This window comes from Phalacrocorax aristotelis, chromosome 10, assembly GCF_949628215.1.
Source record: "Phalacrocorax aristotelis chromosome 10, bGulAri2.1, whole genome shotgun sequence".
Classification (NCBI taxonomy): domain Eukaryota; kingdom Metazoa; phylum Chordata; class Aves; order Suliformes; family Phalacrocoracidae; genus Phalacrocorax; species Phalacrocorax aristotelis.
Genome location: NC_134285.1, coordinates 20,946,779 through 20,969,669, shown reverse-complemented (window position 1 = coordinate 20,969,669; position 22,891 = coordinate 20,946,779). Strand labels below are relative to the sequence as shown.

Below are 22,891 nucleotides of genomic sequence, written 5' to 3'. Positions count from 1 at the left end.
TCTTCCTTTCTTGGTTTCCTCTGAAAGGGGGCATGGGACACACACGCGTAAGGTTGCAAATCTGGAACTCTGTCTTGTCGCTCAGTTGCAGAAAACTTTGTGACTGGTTGCCCCTTTTTCCTTGCGGGGCTACGGAAGATGCAGGACACTTGAAGTGATCCATGCTGTGACTCGGTTTGGCAGGCTTTTAAGAAAAGGCTGAGCCTCACCAAAAAAAAAAGAACAGTAATATATTGGTTTTAAGATTGTAACCATGCCCATCTAAAGATAAAATAAAGCAAATTTGTAAGGGAAAAGTTTTGTTATCCTACCTGGTAGAGTTTGTGGGGGGAGCCTTGGGCTGGGATGTCTCAAAACTGCTATTTTCTTAACGATCTATTTAAAATACTATTTTTTTCTTTTAAAACTTAATATATTACTAACAGGAAGTAACATAGAAGCTGAGAGCCAAAATTACACCTGTGCACAGATATAGTAAATGTAGCTCTTGGCTCTTGAACTCAAAGGTGGGAAGTGCAGCTAATGTCACTGTATGCTGGGAAAATGCATCTTCTACTGACAGTAACAGTGTTAAAGCAGCAGACGCTGACTCTGGTAAGGTGGATGCTTGAACACATACCCCTCGCTTGACAAATTTAAAGTGCAGCAGCTTCTTGACCGATGTGGGCTTTTTCGAGCTAAAGAAAGCTTGTCATAGCAGCTTTTATTGCTTAGATAGCTAAAGTGATTCTTTACCATTGTGCTGAAGAACTAAATGAAGTTATTCAGACACTTGAGTTGGTTGTGTTTTTGTTTAATTTTAGGACTGCGTGACCAAACTAGGTATTGTGTTGAACAAATGTAGAAAGCCTGACAGCAGGATTGTTGGCCTAAGTTCAACAGCAATACCTTGGAGTAACTGAATGGGAAGCATCTGTATTCAGTGCAGTGAGACAGCTGGTCGTGGTGTGAACTAAGTGCAGTAAGACTATGACCAGGCTAGATTTTCAACTCAATGCATTTGGGTAGATGTGTGGAAGGGCTGGTGGAAAAAAGCCATTGCAGAAAAATGCTGGAGCTCTTATTTGCAGGATTTAAATTCTAGAAACAAGCAGATTACTGAGCACTACTCCCTACTAATGACAAAGTGTCGGTGTTTACAACCGTCAGTTTGGTTTCTTTATTTCAAAGCACCTATTTCTGCAGTGCAGTAAAACTGTGTCCTGAGGTGTGGTGGTTTCCACTGATGCTGTATAGTGTATTGGCAACCTGAAATACCTTATACTGGCTGTGAGTAGTCAGCCCATTACATGAGAAAAATCTGTGCAGGGTGTAGGATGACTAGCAGATATCGTGCTGTTTTAACTTCCCTTCTCAAGGGCAAGTGGAGCCAGCTAGCTAAGTTACATGATTTATCTACACTGTTAGGAATTCTGCATTTGATAGTTCTCTCAATGGTAGAAAGTGGCCTTGCAGCTCTACTCAAGAGCTTGTAAAAGGTCTCAAGCCATACACATACTGTTTCCAGTTTGTAGTGCATTTCATTCCTTCTGTCGCCTTTTTCTCAGTGTTGCCTAAACTTCCTTAAAGAAAGAGGCTGATCTTTGAAGCTCCTTGGAAACAGAAATTAAATAATGAACTCTGCGTGTAAGATGCTGGCTGCTGTGATGCACAGTCTCTTCCGCTGCTGTTTTTGGAGACTGCATGCCTTCCTGCTGGTCCATGGAGGTTTTCCACAGCAGTCTCCAGGAGTACAGGTTCCCTATAAAACTTGCTGGGTTTCTTCTGAGCAGCATTGGCTAAAATAAATGATCCTTTTTTCTGACTATACTTCTGTATAGCCCAGTGTTAGTTGGGCTCCTTGAGTGAGGCTTGCTCGTGACGGTCTCATGAGCCAGCATTTTACATTACGCTTACAGATGCTCGTGTCTCTGGGTGAGCTCTCGGCTGCTGTTAGGTGTCCAGTTTTGTACCAAACACTAACTAGCAAGGAAGTGTGCCAGCCGAGCGATCACCAGAGGCTGTCGCTTAGCGATGGAACTCAGGAGCCTTGCAGGAATAGCTGGGGCACCAAGATCCACCTGCAGGAATTAGAAAAAAGGCCACGTGTTGGGAGTTTGAACTTGGTTTTGAACAAAACACACTTCTCCAGCCTGGACTAGCTCTGGTGATGCAAGTATATGTTGAGCACAAGAGTAGTTCACAGCCAAATGCTATCATTACTGTGTGGTTTGTGTCTTTTCCTTCCCAATGCTCCATAGACTTTCAAAGCTTTGCTATTTGATGTTACTTTTGGCAGGTATGAACCACCCTGCTTTTGAGTTTGAGCTTAGATTAAGCATTACTAGCTTGACAGATACAGTGTTACTGAACATGTATATGCATATACTAAAGTACAAGATAAAACGCATATAAAATTTTTAAATACATATACGTTACACATATGTATTGTAAATGAGAGGAAACGGCCTCAAGCTGCGTCAGGGGAGGTTTAGGTTGGATATTAGGAAAAATGACTTTCCTGCAAGAGCAGTCAGGCATTGGAACAGGCTGCCCAGAGAGGTGGGGGAGTCACCGTCCCTGGAGGTATTTAAAAGATGTGGTAGATGTGGCACTTCAGGGCATGGTTTAGGAGACATGGTTGGGCTTGATGATCCTAGAGATCTTTTCCAACCTTAATGATTCTATGATTAAAATACATATACCAATTACAATAATTTAAAGATATTTTTTAAATTGTACCTTAAAAGCACATCTTATAAGTAAGTTTAAAGGACTAATGCCTTTTAGCTCTCAGATGAGCACTTTAAAATAAATTATATGCATTATGGTATTCTGTTCTGGACACTTTTTAGTACTTGGTACCACTGTCTCAACAAGAGCATACTTTTCAGATGAATCTGTAATAAAAGAAGGGCAGGATTTTCTTAGTCTTAACTGGAATCCTAATCTTGACTTCTCTTTTGTATCTATTCAGTGTGAAGAATTAATTACTTCAGTTAGAGAAAGTTAACAAGTATTTCCATGCATTTTGAAAATAGTATAACCTGAGGTGGACCTCCTGGGTCCAGCAAGATGAAAATGCAAACAAGGCTCTCCATACTGGCTCACCACGTGAGACGGCAACGTATACTAAAATTGCTAATACACCTCTACAGACAAGCCTCGGTATCCATGGGAACAGCTTCGTATGCTGTAAAAACTTGGGCTCATGTGCCTAAGCACAATCCTAATAAGATTCTCTCTCGATTACTGTACATCATACTAGAGAAGTGTGAAGTGGAGGTGATTTTTATGGCCACTTCATAAACTTCATGGAGCGTGGCATAAGGGTTATATCTTTTGTTACTTACCAGCTCTTAACTGTACTGATATATAACGGCTTTTTGCATTTGCAGTCGGGCATACAGCAAAACCTTACCTGTGCCATGTAAATAACTCTGGTGATATCTCTTCCATTCACTACATCAGGTTCCAATATCCAAGCGCTTGGCAAAATCTCCCCTCTCACCGCTTCTTTACAAGGGTGAGGCATGGATGCATCATAGACAGACTGAATAGCCAAGACAGACAAGTTCTCCTGCATGGGACAAAGTGTAAAGATGACAATTTGAATAAATTTTTTTGCATATAGTAGTGTTTTCTATTTACCATGAGGCATATTTCTCAAAGAGCCCTTTCAATAAGAAATATTATTTCTTAATAAATAATTCTGTGTCATAATCTGCATGGCTGTAACCAGAACACGCTGGGTAACGCTTGTCTTACTGCCTGGGGGGGGGGGCTTGGTTGATGATTGACATTCACAAGAGCGTTTTATACGTAATTCACTCATGTCACATCAGCATGGGTCTTCTTCCTATCACATGGTCAATTCTAGAAATACAAGCATGGCCTTTCCTTCCTTCTCTCTTTTGTCCCTGAACCATGAGTTCAGAGCAATTACTCCTCTATGCTTCAGAGAGAATGTTCACTTTACCTTTTTGGCTTCTACAGTAATGCAGCAGAAATCCCGGGGTTGCTTTAGGTGACATAGGGAGGTATCGGTCACTAAATATACTGTGGGGAAAAAAAACATGCCCAAAAACAAAAGAAGGGGCATTAGATTTTGACAGCTTTAACTTGTCGCAATTTTCCCCCACCCCTTAAATGCATGCACATAATTTAATTTGACTTCTTGTTGCTTAAGAGCAGAGCTTTAGTAATATGCTATACTGTCTCATTAAGATTCTTTTTCAAGCCGCTTAAGATTTATTCTGACTTTGAAACCACTGTCTCTAGCTGTACTTCTGCAGTGACAGGTGTTTAATATTATCCTTACTTTGGAAGAGTCTTGCAAAACTGAAGTTCTCAAATAATTAAATTGTTTATTCAAACCTGAAGAAATGAAGTAAAATGCCTCTAAATTTCTTCCTGGCTGAGAGAGTACATGATAATGGTGGCCAGCCATTTGTGTCAATACTCACCCAGCTGGATATGGCTGGTTACCTTCTTGTGTATTCGCGCTGTGTTGATAGTTCTGTCGTACAGATGCCTTTTGCCAGGATCTCTCACTAGTCCCCACACGTAGGGAAGAGGTCTTTCTATCACTCCTGCTCCCAGAAACCCGTGCCTTGTTGCTGAAGGGAAGACTTTGTAGTAAACCAGCACCTCTTTTTCTGTACATTGGTATCTGTCAAAGACAAACGAAAGGTATTTACACACAAGAGGGCCAAGTGCGTGAAAAGGCCTCCCATTTCGAAGACCCGCCATAAGCTTACTTCCAACCAGCTGCTGCTTGGCATGTGTAGAGATTCCTCAGGTTATGAGAGCATGCTGCCATTACCTTAGAAAACAATGACAAATGTATAGGTAAGAGAAAGTTGCATAAACTATAAATTGTGTTCAGCTTTTACATGCTGCTGCACTTCTACTCAAACTGCTAAGCTGGCTTTGCCACAACTAGTTTTACAGTGCTAGTAATCCTTAGGGAGTATTAACAGCCAGGCTGACTTGCCTGTCATATTCTCTGCTGAAGGAGGACATATATAGAGCTATAGAGCTAAAAGCCTAAGCCTGTGTACTACCCCGACCTATTGTGAGAAAATGGGACCTGGGGGGAGCATGTATCTCCAGATGATGTTGAGGTGATCCTACCTGATGCGAGACACAAAGCTGGTACGCTTTCCTTCTAGCTACGCGCTTGCATTTTGTCACACACAGGTAAGTAAGTGAAGTGTGCGCTGTAGGAATTAGTAGACACTGGAGCAGTTCAGCACTTTCACCAGCTTCATTCAAACAGTTCAGCTGCCATGCAGCAGTCTCCTCTGAACCCTGCTGCTGCAGCCTGGCTCACTCCCCCCACCGTTCAAAATTACTCCACCAGTCTCTCGGTACCTGACAAACAGGTAACTACTGGCAGTGTAGAACAACAAGCCTTGTCCCACCTTTTTTTTTTTTTTGCTACAACTTCCAGCAGAAGGTACAGGAATAAGTAAAAGCTCTTCTTATTTGCTTACCTCAGTGGTGGCATTAGCCAAGATATGTTTGGATAAATCTTGGTATCCTTTTGTCGAAGAGGAACTGACAGAAATAGTTAATCCATGAGTGACCGTACAGCTGCTGCTCCTAGAAGGAAGGGGTGGCTGAATTCTGCTGGCTTCTGTGGGAAACAAAAAAGCCATAGGGGAATAACAAAAATAAAAAGGAAACCCACCACTACACTGCAGTTACAGGGACTTAAACCTTCCGTTGGAGCAGCCAATCCACCCGATCCTGATGGGGGACTGAAAACATCCCTTGCCTAGACAATCTGTGTATTGGTAATTACACTGCAGTTACAGCTTGCGTTACTCAAGTTTAACAGTTTAGAATAGAGTGGAACAGAATAGAATAATTAAGATTGGACAAGGCCTGTAAACTAGGCCTCCTAAACGTGTCCCCAGGTGCCACATCTACATGTTTTTTGAACACCTCCAGGGATGATTATTACCACGTATAAGCTAATAAAATAACCTAAAGAAGAACAGGCAACATCAGTCTTGAGGGTGAAAATAAGAACTTGCAGGTACAACCCTATACTTGTTGGAGCTTTACCACCCCTGCCGGGCTTCCTTGTTTCATTCAGAGGATAAGCCTCATGTCCTCTCAGAACACTGATGGTACCACATCAGAGGGGCCAAATCACCATTTACTTTTTTTCAAGACATTCTAAGCAAGCTCTGACTTGACAGCATTTTTCTGAAGTCATGTAACAGTAGGGACATCCTTAAAATACCTAAAAAATAGATTTTGATGTGCATAAATGACAGCTCTCATTAGGCTTTGGGATACAACTCAAACATAAGCAGATGTATGTTTTTTAGTTACCAAACATTGCGTCCTTGTGTAGTTGTTCCATCAGATAAAGCTGACTGTTTCGAACAGCTGAACGACCTCGTGTATCTCGTGGTGAAAGCAAAGCATTTCCAGAGGAAACCTGATTTAAGAAAGCGCAGAAGTGGGAGCTTTTGGTGTGAACTGGGCAAAACAAATTATGTTACATAGCAAGTGGAATATTCGTAGCAAATCTGCCTTACAAGGTTGGAAGCTTCTCTTTGGCATAAGGGAACCCCTTTGCCTTTCCCCTGGTGACAAAATGACAGCTCGACTCAGGAAATTTAGCAACCCAAGTGTGAGGAGCTAGCACAGGTGCATACTTCAAAAAGCGATTTCAGGAAAGTTCACGTTCACAAACACAAAAGTCGATGTGTGTGTCACTGAGGGAGACACACTGAGAATACCAGATTCTGGTTTATCACAAGAAAAAGCTTGTTTCTAAAACATTTGACAGATAGTGGCATTACTGACAATAGTAACACTATCTGGGTTTTACCTACATATTAAAAAAAAAAAAAACCACTCAGAAAAAGTGTTACTGTCCTTTGCTCCCTCCCTCCCACGTCACCCCTCAGTATACTAGTGACACAAACTTGTCCTGCTTGATAGTTGTGACAGAACATGAACCAGCTCGAAAAAGGTTTCTGTTCCTACGTTATCGCTCTGTTATTGTAGAAGCGTGAGGAGATGTCAGTCTCACAGGCCAGCTGTTTCTCACCTGTCCTTCCTGGCTGCTGAGGTTACTCGCAGTGTAGGTAGCAGCATTACTGCTGTTGTAGCCAGATGTTGGGCCAGAGGAGAGGCTGAGGCTGGAGTCTGTACATAAAGTGCTGGTACTTGCCAGAGTCTTCAGTCTTGCTTCTTCCTGTAATAGGTATCACAGTATTACAAACAAAAAAAAAAACAACCCACTAACACTTGCCTTGCACAACAGCTAGTCAAATCATCAACAGCACTGAAAGATGAAAGAGGAATAATCTAAAGAAGTCCAATCTGGCCGTCTAGCAAACACAGCTTCTGCTGTTGTTATTCTTCATGTACAAGAGTCCAGGCTATCAAACCAGTGCTAGGATGGTTAAGGGGAAAAAGAAGTTTAAAAAAAGATCGCTTTTCAGTCCCATTTGTTGCTCTTTGCCTACTTCTCGAGTAGCCTCTGACTTAACTTGCTGGTCAAATGTAGTTGTTAAAGACCGAAGATTTTACTTTAACCAATTCAACTACTTAATGCCAGCCCAGAAGATGAAATAAAAATTACCTAATAGGAAAACACTGAGAACTTCAAGATTATTTATACTTTCAAGGGCAGTTTTAAGTTTCGTTCTCCAAGTCAAGTGAAGTACGTCTACATTTCACAAGAAAAACGTGGCGGCAGATGTGAGAAGAGCCAGTCAGCCAGTGGAGGTGCCTGAATTCGAGGTGCCTTAAAGGGTGTGGAGCAATGACATGAGTGTTCACCACATTTTGCATCACATACAGTGTATGAGGAGAGGAGGTCTGCATCTACGATCGAAGCTGCATTGTGAGGCAGAGGAGATGGTTACTGCATAAAAGTGTAGTCAGAAACTGGGAAGAGCAGACATGTCCTAACAAGGTACTGTCCTTGTGTCTGGGAGAAAAATGTGCATACTTGGACTGTGCAAGATGGGTAACAAAGTGCAGAAGGAAAAATTAAAAGTACAGAACAAATACACACACGGAGAACAATCTAAAAAGAGAAACGGAAAAAAGACAATAAGAAAGGCCTTTGCGTTTAAGTACACACTGAAATAAACTCAGTTTACCTTAGCAAAACTCTTCCATAGACTGGGCAGATGCCCCACAGGATGGCTGTGTAAGCTCAATCCAATGAGAAAAGATGAGGAGTTTCTCATACACAAAATGTGGCTTCTGGAAGATGTAGTTCAGAAGCGTGAACAGCATCAGTTCAGTATTACTGAGATTTTTTTAAGCACAAATCAGCATTTAATTCTTTGTTTTTTCTACGCTGATGTGTATCAAACAGGAGAATTACTGAGCCATGGAAAAGTTTCTTTTAAAAAAATACGCATTGATGTGAGTAATGCACAACAGTTTCCTCTGCAATGCTCACCTTCTGTAACTGAGAAAATATTTGCTCCCGTATACGCCTCTTTTCTTGCTCAGCTCTCTCCCGAAGTTTGTCCCTAGCTCGTGCGATTTCAGTTTTGGTTTCCTCTCGTGCCTTCTGGTAGTCTCGGAGCAACAGCTCAATGTCTGAAGGATGCTGAATGCTTCTTCTTTTTGGCTCTTGAACTCTGTAAGGATAGGTAAGTGCGAGAAAACACACATAATTACTTGAAAATGGCTCACCTGACCAAATACCATAAGAAAATCTTTCAACACAGAACAGGACAATTTGCCAGAAAGCAATTAAAAACCACCACATTAAGCCTCCAAAAACTTTCTCTTTGCTCTCTAAAGGCTGCATGGACATTAGCCTTGGAAAATTATTCAGATTGCAAGTCCAGTTTATCACTGAGATTACTCCGGCGATTGCACTGGTTTCTAAGTCAGCTCTCCATATGATCTAAGGTTACCGCTTTGGTGATTAACACGTGGAATAATTGTGTTGGGAAAATAACTGTCTCCTGACATACCACAAAGGAAGCAGAAGTCATTTAGGGATATGGTGGGAGATGAGAAACGCTAATTCTAAATGGTGAAGGGCTGCAGACCTTTTCTGACGTTTAACATAAAACTTAACTATTTCATGTGGCTTTTAAGTTAGTGAAGGAGTGAGAACAGACTGGTCTATGAATCAAGACTGAATACCTGGCTGTCCCCATACATCATACATAAAATAGATTAGACATTTGTTATGGATTGAAATAAACTACACAGAGGATTTTAATGAATGTTTTCTAAAATCAGGCACATGTTTTCCATGAAAGCACTTTCTATCCCACAGTTCAATGCTTCATAGAATCATAGAATGCCCTAAGTTGGAAGGGGCCCACAGGGATCATTGAGTCCAGCTCCTGTCCCTGCACAGGACAACCCCAAAATTCACACCATGTCTCTGAGGGCGTTGTCCAAGTGCTTCTTGAATATCATCAGGCTTGGTGCCGTGATGCCTCCCTGGGGAGCCTGTTCCAGGGCTCCATCACCCTCTGGGGGAAGAATCTTTTCCTAATATCCAACCTAACCCTCCCCTGGCACATCTTCCTGCCATTCCCTCGGGTCCTGGCGTTGGTCACCAGCAAGAAGAGAGCAGCGCCTGCCTCTCCTCCCCTTGTGAGGAAGCTGCAGAGCGCGATGAGGTCTCCCCTCAGTCTCCTCCAGGCTGAACAAACCAAGTGACTTTAGCCACTCCTCATACGGTTTCTTCTCTAAACCCTTCACCAACTTTGTAGCCCTCCTCTGGACACTCTCCAGTAGCTTTATATCCTTAATGTCCTGTGGCACCCAAACCTGCACACAGTCCTCGAGGCTGCAGAGTGAGTGGGAAATCCTCTCGCCCAGCTGCGATGCAGGGCTTGATGCCCCCCAGGGCACGGTTGGCCCTCTTGGCTGCCAGGGCACCCTGTTGGCTCATGTTCAACTTGCCATTGACCAGAACCCCCAGGTCCCTTCTTTGCAGAGCTGCCCTCCAGTCTCTTGTTCCCCAGTCTGTATGTACATCCAGGGCTGCCATGCCCCAGGTGCAAAACCTGGCATCTTGTTAAACTCCATACAATTGGTGATTGCCCAGCTCTCTCATTTGCCTAAATCTCCCTGCAGGGCTTCTCTGCCCTCGAGAGTGTCAACAGCTCCTCCTGATTTTGTGTCATCAGCAAACTTAATTAGTATGCCTTCCAGTCCTGCATCCAAGTAATTTATGAATACATTAAAGAGTACCAGCCCTAAGATGGATCCCTGTGGAACGCCACTAGTGACTGGCCACCAGCCCAATGTAATCCCATTTACTATAACCCTTTGAGCCCGACCCATCAGCCAGTTGCTCACCCACTGCATTACAAGTTTATCCAACTGTACACTGGATATTTTGTCCAGGAGGATACTGTGAGAGATCGTATCGAAAGCTTTACTGAAATCCAAAAAGATGACATTGACTGGCTTCCTTTGAGTAGCCTTCCTGACTTCTGCATTGGGGAGAATTCTTCTGCCACAGAAGTCTTGGATGTCAGTAAGAACCATTAATGTGCACCCGTTGTGAATAGTGTTAATCTACATCAGGCCAAAAGAGAGGTTTCTAATGTCCTACCTGGTATTTTCCACCACATCTCTTCTCAGTTGTTGCAGATATTCTCGGCGTCTGCTGGGGAGATCTAGATCCCTCTGTCTTGCATCCAGCGTCTGCAACAGATTCAGATGCTTTTGAGGACTCAGACTTCGGCTTCTTTGGTATCTTTGCAGCCTTTTTTCTCTTTCCTTCCTCAGTGTTTCAATAGTCTTCATGTGCCTGTCAGGGAAACATGATTAGAGTGACAAAACGTACCCTGCAAAGTTACATTTTCTGATTTTTTAAAACACTTAAATATCAGGTAGCTTTGTAATGCAAAATTTATAGGAATCTAATACCATACACTCCCCTTGCAAATACCCCTTTGGCCACATGCTGCAGATGCAGAAATTCTAAAACTCCATTGCTTTTATAACAGTAGGAAATGCATAAGAGGGTCTTTGTTACTGCTTGTAATGGCTGAGGGGTAAATTGAAGATGAAGACTAACGTAGCTACTTCTAAATTTTTTTAGTTGAAACAGCCTCATAAACTGAGTTCTAGAATCCAGTCACAAGAATCTAGGATCTTGACTTTTTCATCATTTGTTTTATATATTTATGGGGTTTTTTAAATTTGTTTTTGCACATTCATACAGCACCATTTATTCACAGAAGCATGAATGCAATATTCCCATCAATAGGATATATCAATTATTTTTACATTGAAATATATTCCTGTCATCACCAGGTACACATGATCACTCCTGTAGCTGCTAGAAATTTCAAGAGTGGGGTGACACTAGAGCTGAATTACACCGAGTCTTATACGTTTCCCCGTTTGCTTGAAGTAACCCTAAAATTTTGTCTTAAATGCATTATTCAGCTGTATATAAAATAAGCTCAGTCCTATATCTTCACATATAGTTCACTCAGTGTGACTAAGTGATTAAGTGCTCAATTACTAAACGTCATTTATGCTGCGTGAAGCATACATGAAGTGTATTCAAAATACTTAATACAACACTATTTTAAGTAATTCACCTTTCATAAAGTTGCTGGTTCACTGGAATTGCAACCAGGTCATCTGCTGTTCCACTCTGAAGGACCCTCAGCAGGGCGTCTGTTTCCCCAATGCCGTAATTGAGTTTTGCTTCGGTCAGCTCCACAGTGAGGGGATGCTGATGCAGATCCAGGTGAATGCCAGACATGATCTGAGCACGCTCTCTCTGAAGTCTCTCGATCTCCCTGCTCCTGCTCTCACAAAGCTGGGATTTCCCTTCTGTCTCTGTTGCTCGTGTGCTTCTAGGTTTCTTTTCTGCCTGACTTTGTAGATCAGTCGCACTACCGCTCAAGCTGAGTAACGAAGGAGGAGGGCTGCCCTTAACACCACACCAGTTGCTAAATTTATTGTGTACGGGTAAGTCACGGAGACTGTAGCTCCGAGGCCTGTAAGGCTTTGCAAAAGTAGTATTTTTGTTGAGGGGAATTTCAGTGTCACATTCACTTTCAGTGACAGACTCTGTATTGTCATCTTGGAAGGAAGTTTGCACATCGCTTACATCAGAGAGCGGGGGAGGGCAGCTGTTCTCATTTGTCCAGAAATTGTGAAATTGTAGAGAAGATGCTTCTACCAGAGGTTCTGAGGATGCGCCAGCATTTGTCTTACTTGAACAAGTGGCACCAATTTTTTGATTAAACAGCAAGCCAGCATTTGGAGGTGAGTAGTTATGAATCAAAGCAGTATCAGAATTACCAATGTATTTTTCGTGTCCGATTCCAGATGAAGAACCTCTTCCTCCCCTCGTGACATACATATAGCGAAGCGAGTGTGCTACTGGACTGCAGTCTCTGAGATCACTTGTTAAAACTTCCCTGTGGCCCGACACCTCCAACATACTACGAGAGTGATAGAGTCGTTTTGCACAAATGGTAGTGTGGGTGTCAACCTTGAGTCTGTGCTGTTGTTCCAAGTGTTTTGAACCATCCTGTCCAAAAAGCTCTTCAGCTGCTTTCTTATCTGAGAAACTTCCAGATTTCTTTCTTATGCCTTTATGTTCTCTAGAAGCACTAGATTCACTGTCTGTTTCTGTCTGTGAAAAACTGTCCACATGAGGCTGCATGCTGGACTGTGGACCTGCCCTCTGCTTTCTCTCATTGTGAAGAGGCCTTGAAGCATCACTGGAATATCCTAGATGTTCGTTAATAGGGCACACAGACTTGCTAAAAGCAGTCTGGCTGCTGGGACTAGCACTAAGAGTAAGAATAGGGGAAGAGGCCCTGTCAACTAGCAGGGTGTTTTTGTAAGAAAATTTCCTTTCTGCTGGAACAGCAATTCTTTTATCCTGAGCATAAGATGCTGGAGATTGAGAGGTGCTGTTAGTAGGGCTGCTAACTACAGTGCATGAAGAACCGTCTTGCCCTGAACTCAGTGAAGATGGTATGACAGGTGAAACTCTGGTACTAGCAAAAGCAACATTCTGCTGTGCATTTAATGAAGTTTTTTGAAAATCTAAGATAGGAGTGGAGGTTCTGGGTAAGATAGGCAGACGCATAAAGGAATCTTCCAAAATGCTGTCAAGACTGTCATGGAAGTTGGGATTGCCCAAATTTCTCACCCCTGTTCGTTCTTGTGCTCTTTCTTCGAGAGAGAGTGTTTCCTCTTTCCTTTGGGGAATCTTACCTACTGCATCTGCACCTATTCCTTTCCAATCAACGTTTACTGCCTGAGGTGCCCTCAATTCGTTTGCCATTTTTGCCTCCACTTGTTTTTCTTCATGTTTACTTTGAGGTTCTTCCAAAATCTCAGTTTGAGTGCCTACATCTGCTGTAGTCTGAGTGCAGCTGTCTGATCTAGTAGCCTTTACAGCCTTTTCAGTTCCTCTTTCGTTGATTTTGGCATTGTGCTCATTTTTTATAGTACTCTGTTGGGAGAGGTTTCCCAACAGCTCAGAAGTGTTCTGAAGCAGCTGTGACAGATGCAGGGACAGGTTCTGCATGCTTGTCCAAGAAGGTGGTTGATGACATAAATCTCTGTTTGTTTCTTGCTTTCTCGCAGAAACATCTGTATAGCTTCTCTGATGTCTTCTCTGTCTTTTATACCTTCCTGTAGTTGCTGTTTGCGTTCCCTGCTCACATGTAATCCCTGGTAGTTTTTTGGAAGACCTTTCAGACTCAGAAGGATATAACAGTACAATTTCATCAACCTGCATTGAGAAGTTCCCAGGTTGTGCAGAAAGATTCTCAAATTCAGCAGTGTTATTTTCTGGATTAGTTTCCAGTGTTTCACTGGATACGTTGCTGTACTGCTTGGTACTGTCACCTGAGTATGCAGATTGAAAGTCTTGTCTGACATTGTCCCATCCTTGAAGACCTTCAATGCTGCTTAAAGTGCTCGATAAAACTTTTGCTGTGGCATATGAACTGAGATGAGAATGAAAAGGAGAATTTTGAGAATTCAATCCATTGTCTACACTGGAACATCTCATAACTTTACGATTTTCCAGGTTTAAAGGAACGTGATTGCAAGAGACATCACTTGCACTTCCAAAAACATACTGTTTCCAGCCAATCTTGCATGATCCATCTTGTTGCCATGGATGAATATATGGGTTGATATCACTTGAACTAAAATGCATTGTATCTTTATTATCTTGCAAAAATAAATCTGTTTCTGGCTGGTATCCGGCTTCTTCAACTTTGCCTTCACTACACTGAGCTACTGAACTACTCTTTGAAAGGACATTTGCTTCTGCACCCACAGAACTGTGAGCTGTGTGCAGTAAGGATGATGGGGATTGAGTAGTGCAGTCTTTTAAAGACTGGCTGCTTTGGGATCTTGCTGCAAAATTTTGTAAATTTTGGGGATCGCAGTTTGCAAGCTTCTTAGTTTGTGCTATTCTCTGCTGAAATCTGGGTTTAGATTTAACCTGTAGAAAGTTCTTTGATTCCTGCTTTGAGAATCTTTCAATTCCATGCAGGTCATCTTCAGTTGGTGATGGAGGCTCTACACTCATATTTAAATCTTGTAGTGATTTAGATGCAGAATATAACAAAGGATCTGCCTTGGATGAAGCTTCCAAAGTATATTCTATATCAGAGAAGACAGCAATAGCTGGTGCTGATAGTCTGTGACTTTGTAAACAAGGTCTTTGTTCACTTTGTTTACAGCTCTTTGTATTCCGTGTAGTAGAATATGATCTTTTGCTCCTGAATTGCACCGACTGAGATACTTGAGGAGGCAAATTGTGGTTTTCTGGTGAAAACTTCAGGGAGGTGCTTTCATTATTTATTACAGAAAACTTTAGTCTTTCTGATTTCAGAGTATTATTTCTCATTATAGCGTGTCCCGTTGCTGAACAATTGTCTGCACCATCAGCAGCAGGGCTATCAACACTTGAACCTGTGTTATTTTTGCGAAGTAAACTCTTGTTTCTGCCATCTATATTTGTTCTATCTGGCGCCTCTTCTATCTGTTCACCTGTAGGCACAAACTGACAATTATCTTGCAGATCTGCAGGGTTTTTTCCCAGTTGTCTGGGATCAGTGCTTCTGCTGTATGTGGGATATATTAGACTAAATGAATTGCAGGTTTGTTCAGGATCCACATCAACATCTCCTGGATACAGATTTTCCAGCACTGTAACTTCTGAGCCTACTAATTCATTTGCAGAATTTGAGGGTACATTAGTTTGCTTTTCAACAGGTTCTCTACTTAATGTTTTTCTCTGCTCTGTCTTCACTGCAAAACGTTCAGCCTCACTATTTGAATGCAGTTCTTCCTCATTTCTGTTAAGTACTTTTCTCGTTTGTCCCTCTTTAAGAAGAAATGCCCTTCCAGTCTCCCAAAAAGGTAATGATGGTAATAAAAGAGAATTATCATATAGTACTTTCTCTGTGTGTTCTGTGCAAGCTTCTTGTGGTGGAACTTCACCCCAGTGCTGCTGATCAACTTTTATATCATTCTCAGATTTTTTACAATTACTTCCATATACAGGTTCCCTACCTACAACAGAATTTTTATATAAAGTAGAGTCTGTGTCTGATACTGGACAATGCCTGTTTTCTTTTGCAAGAGATAGCAAGATACTTCCTGAAGCATGTATCGGCTCATCAAATACCACAGCCTTATCAGACTGAGTGTCTTGTACTTGCAAAACAGCAAATGGAGAATGTTTCAGTATACTTGTACGTGAAATATTGTATGTGCCCATTTCACCATGGCCTATATCTGCAGTTAAAGATGATTCTGAAAACGGTATTAAGGATGGGTGATTGACACTGGAAAATGCTTGGGGAAAATCTTCCTTTACAGAACGCACATCTGCAGAACTGGAAGACGTCTGCTCTGTCAAAAACGTGTCTTGAAGTGAGTCCTCAAGCTGATTAAATATTAGAGATTTTGAGTCATCAAGTAAACAAGAAGTGCCAAAAGCACTTAAGTTCTTGGAGCTTTGAAATGGTGTATCAGTTGGAGTATCTTCTGCAAAGTAGGATGGAGAAGACTTCGATTCTTTACTGCCAGTCTGTCCTTGGCTTTGAATAGTAAGTGAGCCCGCTTCTGGTACAGTCACACTAGAAGTGGTACTGTAGTGTTCTGAGTACTCATGAATTTTATTTCCTTTTATGTCATTGCAATTCTGGAAAGAACTTTGAATTATTTTCTCCTTTTGATCCTCTCCTACAACTTTTTCAGGGAGCTTATTATTCTGAGCATATGTGGCCTCTGCAACTGCAGAATTATTTTCCCTTTCATCTCCTTTCTGAGAAACATCAGGAAAAGTTACAAACACACTTAAATCAGTTGATTCACTTTCAAAGTACTTTGTTTCTTCAGAGAGAAGAGCATCCTTTTTACCTTTGTCTCCATTGCTGGCAATCAAAACTTCTGCAGATGACGCTGGACGATTCAGGAGACCAGGAGAATGTTCAGAAGTGCCCAATTTCCTATTATAAATTAGAAACTCTTTACTATAATGTGGATTTTCCTGTGGAGACTTGTTCAGGCCTTCTGGAAGGGCTGAAGGATTCTCAGAAACAGTGCTGCCCAGTTGGCCTCCGCAGCACTCTTCAGACGTCCCATGTCCCTTATTTTCTCTGGACTCATGCTGATACCCAGCTACAGCAGGAAACACTGCATTTTCAGTTTTGCTGTTTGTTGTAGCATACCTTGTGCTTAAAAATTTCTCCTTCTCATCATGGTGTGTTAAACTCCCTGAGTGAAGTGCTTTCTGAGTCGTATTAACATTGCAAAACATTTTTTGAGAAGAGATTTCCAGTAAAGAATGCATTCCCCCTCCCCCTATATCTTCCATCACGTCTTTCTCTGAAGAAGAAAGCAGGTTTGAATGAGCCAAGAGCAGTGAATCAGGCCCAATGGTACCCTTTTCCTTTTGAGCGGGATCTTCTATGGAATTAAGGCAGCCTTTTGATAGTTTATTAACCATTAAATCCACACCGTGTTCTTCATAAGCATGGTTAACATCCTGAATTATATCTTTAGAAGAATCTAATTTTTCCAAGGGAAATGAGTTTACTTTGGCTGCTTGCTGAAGTAGAACAGTTTCAGACTTGGGACCACCTGCACTGTAGGAAGTGAAAGAGCTGTTCTCTTTGACAGGTTGCTCAGATATGATGTAATCAGGTGCATTGTTAAATACAAAGGATTCTTCCTCCTGCCTGTCCTGTGTGGTCCTGGTTTGCAGAAAAGCTACATTCTTACTTTGCATTTTATCAGAAATATATTTGTCTTCTCCCATTTTGTTGACTGTAACAGGCATACCAACACAGACCTCACTCTCCATTAATGTTTCATAGTAAGACAGAACAGCTCCCGTTCCAACAGTGCTGTTAGATGGTCTTGTACGTCCTTCCAATGCAGTGGGAACATCTTGAACAAGATGGGAATCATCGCTTACCCCAAGATATAAAAGGTGATTTACAGACTGGCATGGGGCATCTTTGAGGGAACCTTCTTGGTTTTTTTCAGTAGACTTCAGCGTTGCTGGTGGATTTTGTTGCTTGCTTATATCTTCATTATTTCTAGAAAAGCTGGTAGACACCCACTGGCTTTCTCTTAAGATTTCATTTAGTCTGCTGTCATCATGTGTCATTTGGCAACTGTCTTTGTTTTCAGGGAATAGTTCTTTCAGGTTTTGTAAAACAATCGGTTCTACTTCCTCTGTGTTTTCTACAAACATCTGCTTTTCTTTGTCCATTTTGGCTATTTGTACCAGATTCATCAAATGCACTTCCTCCTCCTCAACTCCAGAGTCTACTGGATCCAATTTGCAAATATCAGGTCTTCTTCTCATGCTACTTACATTCACGTTTTCTGAAGTGCCATGCCGAGGATATTGTATAGAGCAACTCATATATGCATGGCTGTCCTCTTTAGTATGGAGACTTTTAAATTCTTGTTCAATTCTACATTGATCAATGCCAGTACTATCATCAACTGAATATTCATATGCATTGATATCTTTCATGACTGCATTTCTTGTATCTGTAGCAGAGTCCACTGAGACATCATCTTCACTCATTTCAGTAGGATCATCGTCTCTTGAATCATCTTCTAACAGTATATTCTGTTCTAGTCCTGAAGCTGTCAGGTATCTTTCAGGGATCTTAAATTGATTCAAAATTTTCTCTTTGTCATCTCTGTCACAATACATCTGTTGTAGAGCTGGAGACTCTTCAGTAAATAAAACATTTTCATCTGTGTGTATGACTTCTTGCCCCATAAGAATCAGCCCCTCAGTGTTTGTCATGATAATTTGTTCTTCACTCCCAGTCACTTGACATTCATTAACCTTGTCTTCCTGGGGCAAACAGTTTGCTACACAACGTTCAGTTAAATTGCTAGAATTTACTTGTCCTTCATTTTCAGGTTTTGCTACAATATTTCCTTGCCTACTTGTGATTAGTACCATTGCAGTTATGTCCTCTGTATTAAACACATTTTCTATTGTTCCGTTCATCTGTAAAAGACCCTCACAAGTATCAAGGAAGCCTGAAGTATTCTGAGTAATATCTGTTGTGAGGGAACACGCAGCTGAAGGAGTGCTTTTGGGAGCAACAAAAAACTCTGGTGAATAAACACCTGCTTCTATTTTCTCACTTTTTTCTTTTTGGCAAAAGCTGCTTGTTTCAAGTCGGCTGCCAGACTTCACGAGTGCTTTTGATTCCTGAGTGTCTTCTACCCTGGTGCTGGCTACTTGCAGTTCATCTTTCTCCGCCTCTTCATGTGTCAGGCACAGATTTGTATAAAACTCACACTGAACTTCACAAGCTACAATATCAATAGGTTTCTTTGGATTCGGAGATAGACTGATGCCTTTAAAATCCTCTCCACTCCTATCTTCAGTTACACTTTGGACTTTGGCTACAGGGTAGTCAGGTAAACTTTCAACCTGTCTGGATTTAATTTCCAGTGCATTTTTTTCTAAGTTGATTGCACTATTGATTAATTTTGATACTACTTCATCAGTGTTTGCTTTTGTATTCTGATATGGAACCATAGTTTCTTCTGGGTCAGTTTCTGGGTTTCTTAAAAACTTGGACTCTTTATTTATATATGGACTCTCCTCTTGAGAAACAGTAGCTGATGTATTTGTGTTGTATTCAAATGCTCTTCCCAACTCTGAGCTTACATCATCTTCAACAAGCAAGATATCCTCTGGGCAATCACTTTCAGAAAAGGCTTCTTTCTCTTCTCTTGATTCAAGTAAAGATTTGTCCTGTGTTTCTGTTTCCAAGAGAACCATTGCATCAAATTCCACAGAAATGTTGGCTGTCTTATTCATACTGTTTTTCCGCCCTGTTGATTTTGAAGAGCATGTTGTACAAAGGCAGCCAGAATGTATATCAGAACAACTTCCCATGGCACTGACTTCCACAGTAAGATCAGATATAGCATCGCAATCTCCTTTCGCTATTGTGACACGCTCCAATAGTTTATCATAATTTTCAGTCTCAGATGCACTTTGAAAAAGATTACCTTTTGCTGAAGCTTTGTAAAATATGCTTGAATTGGATTCTGGGAGAAAATCATTTGTACTCTCACAAATAGCAGCAGGGAAGGACTCAATGTCTTTGCCATTTACACTCCCTATGAGATAATTTACTTCATTTACCACTAAGTTTTCATATTTGGATGAAAATTCTTTCTGAACTACAGCCTGAGAATTCAAGACATTGTGTTCTTTCTTTTCACTGCTTTCTTCTCTTATATTATCAACACATAGTGTAGAATTTTCTGAAATCTGTTGGGATAAACAACTTGCCTGATTGTCTGCTAGAGCACATTCATGGGAATAATTTTTTGAAACAGGTTTGCTTTTGAATTCATGATTCAGTGAAGATGAGTCTTCATCCTTTGGTTCGTATTCATTATCTCTGAATGAAGGCACCTCTGGCACAATCTCTGCCAAGCTATCTGTGCTTATTTCCATACAGAAAATGTCTTTTTGAGACATCCCTATTGGTGTCGCAGACTGGTCGTAACTTGCACTGTGAGCAAGAACTAAAGGGTTACATCGATATGTTGTCTTCTGTAAGGAAAAATCTGTCTCTGTTGTTATTTCTTCTGCAGATATTGGTTCATGATCTGTTTCTCGCCGAGTTTCCAAATTACTCTCCCCAGATCTGAGGAGACCTACTGTCCCAGCTGATTCTGCTCCTTGTCCAGCCAATGTCTGAAGGTCATAACTGCTTACTAGAGAGCAGTTCTTATCTGTTATGTCACTGAGAAAGAAACCTTCATCACAACATGTTGGTATTTCCCTTCTTGGAAAAAGCTGTCCATGGTTTCCAAATTGGACTTGTTTTACTACAGATCTCTGTGTTGAGGTCATATAATGTTCTGATGAAGATTCAATAAAAAGATCCATAGCAAGTCCTGTAGAAGATTCAGCAGCAGGTGCACTGACAGATGCACTGACAGGTGCACTTCCACTGCCTGGATCTGTCACATTTGATTTTGCCATCAAGTTATTGTAGTCATCATCAAGGTCATCTTTTTCAAAAGTTCTGATGAAATCATCTAAATCTCCATCTCGACAGCCATTTCTCTGTTCCAAAATGTGCATAGGCAACACAGAAATAAAAGGTGTTTTTTTCAGATTGTGATCTTTTAGCAGCTCTGGATGAGTTGTGGGGAGAGAATCCTCCTCTCTCCTAGACACCAGTGACAAGCAGTCTGCGGTGGAGGCGCTTTCCAAACAGCTGAATGTTTGTGTGCATTCAGTGGTAGACCTATAAGCAGATAACTCATTCAGTTGTTCTTGTTCAGGATGATTTGACCTTGAATGTTCATAATAATCATGCTTTGCTGAAATAGGAACAAAAGAGGAGCTTGGTCCCACTGAGCTAACAAATGAGGACATTACGTCTTGAGATTCCAAGGAAGAATTTTCATTAGAGTTTGTCCATCCCTTAAGAATCTTGTTTAATGATCCACTCTCAGAAACTCTGCCTGCAGTCGTGGTTGTTGTTTCAGGTAAAGGTACTTCTGATGCATCAGAGGAGAAAACTGTGTTTATTTTGTTTATACAATGTGACAAATTAGTAATGCTGTGTATCTGCTTAGCACCAGAAACAAAAGAAACTTCAGCAGCCGACTGCTTTAGATCATCTTTCTTCAGCCAAAGCTCTGGTTTGCTCAAAGAGCACAAATGAGCTTTTTGAAATTCCAAATTTTCATGGGAAGAAGATGCTGTTATTCTGGGACTGCTGATGTCAACCTTTGAGTCACAGGAAGACCAAGCATCAATATCAAGCAAAGGATTTCCACCTGCATAATACAGTCTTCTAACAAGATTCCTTTCTTGTTCTACAAAGGAGACTTTTGTCCCCTTCAGCAACTGCTTGCAGGCATTACTGGAAGCAGGCTGTTGTTCAGTGTCCAAATAAAAGGAACTGCTCAGCTTCAGATCATAATTTGTCCCTTCTGTATCTCTGTCACAGGTCTTGGACTCATGGTCTTCCTCAGTCTGTATTGTTGGTGATCTAGGAGTTTGTAAATTCCAAAAAATCTCTGCTGGCACTTCATCAGATGAATCAGATTTGGATTCTTCTACTGGATCTTCTGCTGGCATCTCTTCTCCATCAGCTAAGCTGTCCAGAGAGAAACTTCTTTCAGGCTTTCCCAGTCTCCTACGAGATGTATATGATGTCACCAAAGATGAAACATGGTGATCAGTTCTGCTTTTGTAAAGCTTAGCTGACTCATGGTGGGCCTTTGACTTGTGAAATCGGCTTTTATTTTGCTTTTTGGCTTTATTTTCCTTTTCTACCAGAGAGTCTTGTGACATTTGACTGTCATCACTCTCAGAATCTTCTGGGTTGGCAAGACATTTATTTCTGTCAAAATCTTGTTTCAGTTTCTCTGTGAAAGCTTTTGCATAAGCGCAGGAGAGAGAATCTACAGAATAGGAACTGTCAGTATCAGAAATCTCATTTTCATCATCCTCTTGCCAGTTCCCCAGCACATCTGTGGCTGTTTTCGATACTCCAGCACTTAACATCTCAGCACTGTGCCACTTTTTTTCAACGTAAGAGAGTGGTGCCTGTGTGTTCACCTTAGTGAGATTTCCTACTGATGTTGCCACCATCAGAAATTCTTGCTGTTCCACTGATGATTTCTTATGGCATGGCAAGGCTGAGTTCGGCATTCTTTTCCAGTTCTTGGCTGTTTGGTTTAGATGTGTGGATGGTGGGTTTCCATAGACTGTCTTCTTCACCTCTTTAGGAAAGTTTTCTGGAGAAGACCTGTGGCCTTCTCCGTTGATATCCATTCTAGTCTTTTTATTGGATACCTGAGCTCTATTTTGTTCTAGATTGCTACTTGCAAACTGGCTTAAATCTCCTAGCACCTTTGCTTTTGTCATTCTTGTCCCTGTAATAAAGGTTTCAGGCTCGTGTTTCTCCTTAAAAAGATCAGGAGAGGAGCCTTTAGAGGTCTGGTTTTGAGATCCAGCTTGCCCTGGCTTGTCATCCAACTTTTCAATTTTTTGATCATTTTTACTGCTATAAGCCATGATAGCTGAACCATTAGAGTATTTTTCTGCTCCTTTTTTATTTCCAAACCAAGATGGTTTTTGTTTTTCAGTTAGCTGCCTCTGGACTGAAAAGGAGATCCCTTTTTCATCAGGAAGGTCATCACTTCTAGAAACTTCTTCACCTCTTCTGTAAAGATATTCCACAGATGACAACCTCCCTGTTGTACTGCCTTCACAGCATTGATCAATATGTGGTGAGGTAGATAGTTTTGAGGCTGTCTCCCTCTTCAACAAACAGCTGTGGAAAAATAAGAAGAAATAAAGCCCAATCCTGGTTGAATAGTGCACTTAACAACACTTCCACATCAGTAATGTCTT

General features: G+C 41.3%; 1 protein-coding gene across 1 annotated transcript in view; it reads right to left on the bottom strand.

Annotated features, from left to right (window-relative positions):
* Positions 1 to 953: 953 nt before the first annotated feature.
* The window catches only part of STARD9 (StAR related lipid transfer domain containing 9), a 121,387-nt gene continuing 99,449 nt past the window's right edge, over positions 954 to 22,891 (bottom strand). The window contains exons 24-34 of the mRNA XM_075105676.1: positions 11,559 to 22,811; positions 10,559 to 10,756; positions 8,426 to 8,609; positions 7,055 to 7,201; positions 6,328 to 6,436; positions 5,478 to 5,620; positions 4,740 to 4,804; positions 4,446 to 4,651; positions 3,959 to 4,038; positions 3,401 to 3,559; positions 954 to 2,060 (exon numbers count right to left, since the gene is read on the bottom strand). Of these exons, the coding sequence (XP_074961777.1) occupies positions 1,959 to 2,060; positions 3,401 to 3,559; positions 3,959 to 4,038; positions 4,446 to 4,651; positions 4,740 to 4,804; positions 5,478 to 5,620; positions 6,328 to 6,436; positions 7,055 to 7,201; positions 8,426 to 8,609; positions 10,559 to 10,756; positions 11,559 to 22,811 (12,646 nt within the window). The 3' untranslated portion in view covers positions 954 to 1,958. The remainder of the gene's footprint in view (positions 2,061 to 3,400; positions 3,560 to 3,958; positions 4,039 to 4,445; positions 4,652 to 4,739; positions 4,805 to 5,477; positions 5,621 to 6,327; positions 6,437 to 7,054; positions 7,202 to 8,425; positions 8,610 to 10,558; positions 10,757 to 11,558; positions 22,812 to 22,891) is intronic.